Source organism: Nannobrachium achirus, assembly GCF_963921795.1.
Source record: "Nannobrachium achirus genome assembly, chromosome: 3".
In the NCBI taxonomy this organism is placed as follows: Eukaryota; Metazoa; Chordata; class Actinopteri; order Myctophiformes; family Myctophidae; genus Nannobrachium; species Nannobrachium achirus.
The window spans coordinates 42226960-42235808 of NC_137812.1; the positions used below are offsets into that span (position 1 = coordinate 42226960).

The window sequence follows — 8849 nt, forward strand, 5'->3', positions numbered from 1 at the left end:
CAACCAGGTCTAGCTGACTCTTGCTGGAGAAATGTATGCATCTCTGCATATACGGTATTTGCATATGCACACATCTTATTATTTTAAAAACTCCTCCTTGATTATTACTTGGCTGAATTAAGTGAAGTTAGTGAACAGAGACTTTGGGACCTGAAAGCGTGGACATTGTTTTGTAATAAGACAACATTGTAAAGTGTCCCCTTTCTAAATGACAAACAATGGATATTTGATATTTGAAGTTGTATACTCATTTTGTATAATGATAAACATGGAAAGCTATGAAGATAATGTATGCAATTAATATTGTTTTGTCAGTCAGTGATGTTTCCTGGCTTAACTGTTTTAACATTTAGTAAAATAAAAGCATTTAGTTATTGACAGATCCAACACCATTACAATACATTACATTTTATTTAAAAGAAACAAATACAAAATAACAATGGATAGGGACACGTTTACATATAGTACATACAGGCAAGGCTAGCTGTCTACGGGTCTCTCTTAAAAGGAAAGGTCCTGGGACACAATCTGTAGAAACACTGTCTACTTCCATCATCAGACCCACTTGTCTCTGTGACTGTTTTAGCCATAGCTTCTGGCTAACCTACATTGGCAGTATTGATGATGTATGTGTGGCACAAAGTTACAAGGTGGCTGATGTGGTTTGTGCTGCTGGCTGTGTTGTTAACACCCCTGAGATAATAGAGGTATCCACATTGATGCTACCCACCAATGACCTTCTTTAAATACATGGCAGCTTATTTGTAGTTGTGAGTGGCTGGCTATGGCCATGCTGTGCCAGTCCTCCAGTGGCAGGGATAAACCCGTATTATAAAGCAGTTCCTCTTCCTGTCATGTTTTGGTTGGGTTTTGTAGCAGGACGTGCATGTGGAAATGTGCCACAGTCCAAATCCTGCTGCCACTCTTTAATTACTGGTGTAATCAAATCATGGTACCGTCAATATCCAGTCATCACCTTGCTCAGACATCAGCAGAAAGGCGCCCTCCAAACCTTATGAGATGTCCTTGACATGATCGCGGTCCATGACCATAGTGTGTTTATGTGTGGATTATTTCCCCCAGTCTCTTCACACTTCCTCAGGGTCCATAGGCCCTTCTGCTCCCTGGGGAGTGTCATTGTGCAGCCGGAGGATGGGCTTGTTACACATTGGGCACACACTGCGGATCTCCAGCCATTTCAACAGGCACCTACGAAAACGCACCCACAAAGCAACTGTCAGGACAACGAGCTGTTGGTGCGTGCATCTTAGGTCATCATTGTTTTGTAAAATGGTAGAGAGAGTCTGACTGCTAAGATATGTTGCAGCTCGCTGAAAATGAAAACCTCTGGTAGAAGGTATAAATGACATAACGTTGAACTTGCTTTTTGTTATAGAATAGAAATGTTTTTATTTTATTTCAACAACTGTATTTTTGTAAAATACACTTCCATAGAGGAAGTGGACCACATAGGGTGAGCACAGGCCATCGCATACAACTTATTAAGAGAAGGGGGGAGAATGGAAAGCCGTTTGTCCCTGCTAGCCATTGGCTGTTTTGTATGCGCCGAAGGTCACTTGACCGAAAGCTCAGTCTAATAAAATGGAACACAGCTTTTGGCAAAGGTTTGCAGATATCCTCTCCTTGTGTTGAGACTTGATAATAAAGTTATGGCCATTTGTATATTCATTGTCCCATTGACTCCACTACACAGGAACAAAAAAATAAATCTGCTTCAAGTAGCATGTGTGGGCTCAAACTAGGGGTTCTTCATGATTCTGAATCCATTGCAAGCATTTGTTTTGGGCAACATTTCATCCCCACAAAATGGTAGGAGAGTCTGACTGCTAAGATATTGGACTGTGAAAAGTGAGTCATCACTTTTTTCTTTTTTTTTCCTTTTTCCCTTTTTTTTATTACTCACCACAGTTTTTGGGGACGAAATGTTGCCCAAGGAATGTTTTTCATGCAAAACAAATGCTTACAATGGATTCAGAATCATGAAGAACCCCTAGTTTGACCCCTCACATGCTACTTAAAGGGCCACTTCACCTCTGGTACAACCAGATCTTATTTTATTGTTGTTTGGGACACAATCAACACAATCCTGAGTTATTCTTTGTGTTCAATCTGTGTTTTGAGATATTTTAGTATTTCAGCTGTGCTAGTGATGCGTTTTGCATCATATGATGCAGCATGATGATGCAAAATGCATGATGCAAAATGCATCACTAGCACAGCTGAAATACTAAAATATCTCAAAACACAGATTGAATACAAAAAATAACTCAGGATTGTGTTGATTGTATCCCAAACAACAATAAAATAAGATCTAGTTGTCCCAGAGGTGAAGTGGCCCTTTAAAGCAAGTTTTTTCTTTTTTAATATATTTTTTGTTTCCTGTGTAGTGGAGTCAATGGGACACTGAATATAAATAAAAAGTACGGCATGACATCACAGGTCATCTCACATTCTGGGTGAGTGGGTCCCTGGCTACAAACTATGCATCGTTTTGAATTGGTTTGTTTTCCTCAATAGGAATGGATCTGGCCATCAAGTTCTGTTCAGTTTATGGCAATTACAGTAGAAACTTAAAAAAAAAACATTCTTTAAGTTGTATTACTTTAATACTCACTTCTTATGAAATGCATGGGAACATGGACACACTCCCAGTTCATCCCTTGTCCTAAACTCTTCCAGACACACTGCACAAGTTTGCTGCAGGAAAAACAACAGTCGGTTAGTTTGTATGTTGTGCAAGAATGTGGTTCAGCAATGGTATGCCACTGTTGCAAGAGAAATCATCAGATTCCCAACACAAAGTGTTCTGTTCTGTCCAGTAATTAAACATTCATATTATTTTGGGGGGACATTTACATTTTTATTTTTCAAAGAAAAAGATCTATAAGCTCACAAGGGATCACTGCGACACATGTTTTTTTGTGTGACACCGTTGTACGACTAAGTATAAAATATGTCCACATAGGGTGGACCTACTAGGTTAATCAGAGATCAATCTGCGTTCCCAGAAGTTATAATCAGAGATCAGACCAATTAATTTGGTCAATTATAAGAAATATATCTATTAGAATAGTATGTTTATTTGTTGATATAAAATAATATATTTGCACACTGTACATACACACATACAGTATATTTGTTTAAATATGCTTAATTATTCAATTAATCAAGAATGTAGCCGATAGAATCGCTATATAGAGCCCTACTGTGCCTTTCAAGAAAATTAAAACCAATCGAAACGGACTTTTCCCCCACCAGCTCTACTGTACACTACCATAACTCATAGAGTAAACCACTGTTATTGTTGTCATTGCATGATGGTGTGGGTGTGCACGTGTAAGCACTGCTTGTCAATCACATCTGCAAGGAAAACATGATTGCAACAACAACCCTAACGGTATGACTCATGATGGGCTGGCATATACAAACATTTCTTAACTGATTCATTGATAAGTAATATTTACATTTACCAGATCAACACAAATGTCCTTCCAAAACAGAATGTTTGTTTCAACGAGTTGTACAGAAAGACACTTACTCCTAAAAGGCTCAGTTTCTTGCTTGCTCCTTTCAGTACCACCTACAACAGGAGAGAGGGAGAGGTGTTTAGACATGCGGATGACATAACTGAAGTGTCAGCATTATAACATTGGTAGTAAACATAATGTATAAACATTATGTTTATATCTGGAGTTTTCATTTAACCACATTAACTTTGGCTTCCGTTTTGGGCAAATTTTAACACATGTTCAATACCCTCCCCTGAAAATTGCAAAAGTGAACTTGTAGATCTGCTATTTTCATAATTCTGCCTACAATGAATATATAGGCCAGTCAATCTAAGCTAAAAAAGGGCCTGACCCAAAAGAAATAGTAATCATTCATGTTAAAAGTTTTCCATTATATTCTTTGTGGATCAAGGTAAATTCAGGGGGTTCAAGTTTGGGTCCCTTCACTTACAATACAGGACAAAAGACCCCCAAAAAATCTTCTTTAAGTAGCATGTGAGGGGTCTAGGGGTTTTTCATGATTCTGAATCCATTGCTACGGGGTCTTTTTTCCTGTATAGTAAGTGAAGGGACCCAAACTTGAACCCCTTGAATTCACCTGATCCACTAAGAATATAATGGAAAACTTTTAACATGTTTTTTGGATGACCCTAAGAATCATAAAAAACCTTGAACCATTACTATTGTTCAAGTTTGGGTCCCTTCACTTACAATACAGGACAAAAGACCCCCAGAAAATCTTCTTTAAGTAGCATGTGAGGGGTCTAGGGGTTTTTCATGATTCTGAATCCATTGCTACGGGGTCTTTTTTCCTGTATAGTAAGTGAAGGGACCCAAACTTGAACCCCTTGAATTCACCTGATCCACTAAGAATATAATGGAAAACCTTTAACATGTTTTTTGGATGACCCTAAGAATCATAAAAAAAACCTTGAACCATTACTATTGCAATTTCAAACCTCAGATTGACTGGCCTAATAGGGCACACGGTTAGATCTGGGATTGTACCCATAATGTTGTCTATCTGCAGTGTGATCAGTTGTTTTGTGTAGTTAGAATTTGAATACGGGTCAAATGATAAACAACAAAATCAGGAACAAGACACCAGTCTTCCCTGAAGGGAAACATTTAAACTATCAGCAACAGTCCATGCTTCAGAGTGTCACACCCTGGTGCAAATCCTAAATACCGGATTGTGCTCTTGACACTGCGTTTTCATTCATATGGTGTGTGTGTGTGTGTGTGTGTGTGTGTGTGTGTGTGTGTGTGTGTGTGTGTGTGTGTGTGTGTGTGTGTGTGTGTGTGTGTGTGTGTGTGTGTGTGTGTGTGTGTGTGTGTGTGTGTGTGTGTGTGTGTGTGAACATATGGACAGAATAATGAGGGGACACGAATGGATTAAGGAGCAACTACCGTTTTGTCAAGGTCATCTATAAAGGGGCGTGTTAAGTTTCACACATGACCACAACAGTGTGAAATGGCAGTGGTTGTATTTTTAACCTATCTCAGAGCCTGGTGTTAAATGTACTCCTATAGTGACACTTGCTGCAATAACATACCTCATTGTAGCTGAACTGCTCCCTTGTTCCTTGTTGTTTCAATCTTGTGGGTAGATGAACAGACAGATACATAGTACAGAGAATGAGAGGGAGATGAGGGGAGAGAATGTTATTGGAGTACATTATTGTAATTTTAACTGGAATAAGTGTGTGATATACTGTAGTAAGACAACAAACTCAATTTATTATAACGACAGATGCAGTCATGGTGTTTCTATTCCTCGTATGGCAGTGAAATTCAAGTCAACTTTGTAGACATCTCTGATGGACAACAGTGCCCATTGTCTCAAACAAGGCTGCTTTCATAGTAGGAAACGTAATAAATAATACCAGTAATGCCCTATAAATAAATAACATATTTATATAACTTCTAAAATATCCTGCAGTTCGTTTTGTTCTGTTGCAGAGAGCATTGCACTGTGCTTGCCGACACAGTAAAGTCCAAAATGTTGGTTACATTTGTACACTGTGTTGTCAGTGTATACTTAATTCTTCTCCTTCACCTCCCAAATACAATCCACCCATCTTTCCTCCACCTCTTCCCCATACCTGAACAGATAGCAGCAGAAGATGAGGCTGAGCATGAAGACGAAGAGGCCAATGCCCAACACAATGATGTACACATTGAGAGGGAGGTGGTAGATGTCAGACGTCATGGTGGTGCCGTACTGGGGCTCAGAGTGCTGCCGGAAACCCCAAAAACGCACAGACATCCTGGGAAGAAGAGCAAGTAAATACAGCACATTATTACAAAGCACACAGGCATCCAGGTAAGAAGAGCAAGCAAATACAGAACATTACAACTCTTTTGAACCATAATTGTATTGTAGCCAGAAAACCAAGAAGAATTTCATCACATTGTTTTCTTTTTTTCATCACATCACTGTGTTTTTGGAGAGACTCACCAATGTGTTGAACTATTTTAAAACTTAAAGTGCTCTGATTATTGTTTAACATGGTTGTCCCACATAAAATGCAAAGTGGTTTAAGGTTTCAGCAAGTGGCCAATTTCACGGGTTTGGTGACCACACATCCATCTCAGATTTTGTGGAAGTACAGTCAGAAAAGCTCTCCACTTCCAGGGGATTACTGTGAAATGGGAACTTAAATTCGGCACATAATATAGCAATCTGTATCGTCTATTGTAAGTCATGCCTCCAAGAGGAGTTAACTGTTTAGGGGGAGGGGAATTCTAATCCCAGTGAGATATATGAAATTGAAGAATTGCTCTCTAAAACAATTATAGCAATGAAGAAAAGCTAACTTACAGCCAGAAGCTAGCTTTAACTTTCCTAAATCTTGAAAGGCTTTCCTTGATTGGGAAAACAACATTTTTTGTCCAGCGTGTGTGTAGACTATATATAGACTATATATACATATACCTACATATATAGTAGTTACCACAATGTAATACACTCATACCACAGTGTTGCTTACCGGAAATTACTGATTTTCAAATGGAAAAGGTAAATATTTAATCAATATTGAAGGAAACTAATTATGTCCAGTCTTCTGACTTCATTGGATATTACTAGTAAGACGCCTCAGGGCGACATGCAAAGGGCGAGGTCACACCAATTCTTGGCCATCTGGCCAGTGATGTATATAGGACCAGTTACCCATATATGGAGACCCCTGATACCCATATATGGAGATCCATGTACTGTATATGGTACAACCCTTTTATGCCCATACATGGAGATCCCTGTCTGAACCAGCCACACAGATATGGGCTGTCTTCCTCCATATATGGGCATTCCCATATGAAGTCCTGTTAGATATGGGCTTAATACTGATGACATCAGGGATATCCATATATGGGCATAAATGGGATTCTGTTAGTGGTTCCCATGACATCACAACATACAATCCCTTTTATGCCCATGAATAGAGATCCCTATCTGAACCAGCCACACAGATATGGGCCATGTCTTGGCCATCTGGCCAGTGATGTATATCGTTGACATCAGTGATCTTCATATGGGCATAAAAGGGATTCTGGGGAATACCCATATATGGACTTTTACATAGGTGATGTCACCTGTGATATCACCTGTGATGTCACAGTGATGTGTCAGGGGAACCACTGTGTCAGGCGTGACCTACAAACAGAGATACACGGACAAGATGTGCCGGTTTACATAGTAAACCTGTGACCTACAGTATGGTCGCAATAAACATTGACATCACCTCTTTCAAAAAGCTTGCTTTACTCGTAGGCCTATGTGAGCTTTGGCAGCATAGCTATAATCCTTTTGTGACTAATTGTTTTAGAGAGCAGTTCTTTATTTTTTATTTTTTAACAAACGCTGTTAAAGTTGGTCTTGATCTATATGACTTTACAGTAATATAATTCCCTGCAATTGTTGCTACAGTATATGCCAACACACAGTGAGAAATGTGTGTTAGAAGAGATTGAGCTGGCTGCTGATGCTGATTCCGAAGACCTTTTCTGCGTGTCACTCCCCATCTCTATCTCCCCATTTCTGTCAGTCTATACTATCAATAAGGGCAGAAAAAGCAAAATATAATCTAAAAAAAATAGAGATTGAGCTGCATGGGGCTCAAGTCTTGTTAACAACACAAAACATCAGACCACTTGCAATTGCCCATGACATTGGCCCTGTCTCCTCACAGCAAGAGACCTCTGCAATATTGACAGTAAAAGGACAAGCCAAATATTTGGTGAGAAAGTTAGGTTAAATGACCGGCATCTGGCTAAAGGCTGTAGAGGTGACCACTGGAGCTCTGTGTAATTGGCTGTGAACAAGATAAACATGGTGGACAGGCGCACTGCTTCCGCCACACCACCATCTGTTCCGCAGACCCTCCTGAGGTGAGTGTTGTGGTCTGTGTGTGTGTGTGTGTGTGTGTGTGTGTGTGTGTGTGTGTGTGTGTGTGTGTGTGTGTGTGTGTGTGTGTGTGTGTGTGTGTGTGTGTGTGTTGGGGGTGGAGACAGCGTGGCTGTGTGTGGATCTGAGTGTAGTAGTAGCTGTTGAGGAGATTACATTAACTAGAAAGCACTCTGGGGAGCGGAGCACCATTTGGCCAAACAATGGCATAGGAAGCCTCACTTCCATATGCCCCCACGTGTCCTTATTAATTTGCACCGTAGATGCCCTTTGCCAGTCTAAACGACCATGTGTCTCCCTTTAGAGTGATTGAATGGCTGCAGCTTGCACACTGTGTGGGGGGTACGAGTTGGATTATTAGACATTGGGAGATGGAGGCTTTACCCAAGAGACAGATAGTGCAGAGTAGACACACAATAAATAGCATGTACAGTACGGTACTCTGTCATAAGACAGCGTTAATTCATAGATGTACTGTAGAATCACAGCGCAAGATAATTGACAGCCTTTAGGAATACATCTTATTTCAGCTGTCCGTTCCACCATCCCCAAAACACAGACCAACCACCATCCACATCCACCCCTCATCTCCTTGTATGTCCATTAACTAAATCCTGTTAGCTGGCAGACAGCAACAGACTGGCTGAGTAGAAGGGTTAAGAGAGGCAAGCAAGTACATGATCTGTGTGTAGGCTACTAGCCTTGTGTGTTTGGCAGACAGTGGAGAAAACCACTTACCGTTACACCATTGGAATGGTTGCATGAAATTTGACTCCCAGGGCGCCAGCAGTAGATTCAGACCCTGTCGAGAGAAGGTCGGGTCTGGATCAGTGCCAAGCTTGGAGGATTGGGTTGGTGGAGCTCCAAGCCTTTAGTAAGACACCCAGTTGGGCCTTGTACTGTACACTCCT

The 8849-nt window shown here is 40.4% G+C and overlaps 1 protein-coding gene across 1 annotated transcript in view; it reads right to left on the reverse strand.

Moving 5' to 3' along the window:
• Window positions 1–1068: 1068 nt before the first annotated feature.
• LOC308281280 (RING finger protein 122) overlaps window positions 1069–8849 on the reverse strand; it is an 8903-nt gene continuing 1122 nt past the window's right edge. Inside the window, 7 exon segments of the mRNA XM_080721422.1 lie at window positions 1069–1209; window positions 2636–2718; window positions 3560–3601; window positions 5087–5129; window positions 5636–5772; window positions 5775–5800; window positions 8677–8849. The exon segment at window positions 8677–8849 is cut by the window's right edge and continues 193 nt beyond it. Coding sequence (XP_080577548.1) covers window positions 1089–1209; window positions 2636–2718; window positions 3560–3601; window positions 5087–5129; window positions 5636–5772; window positions 5775–5800; window positions 8677–8701 — 477 coding nt within the window. The 5' untranslated portion in view covers window positions 8702–8849 and the 3' untranslated portion in view covers window positions 1069–1088.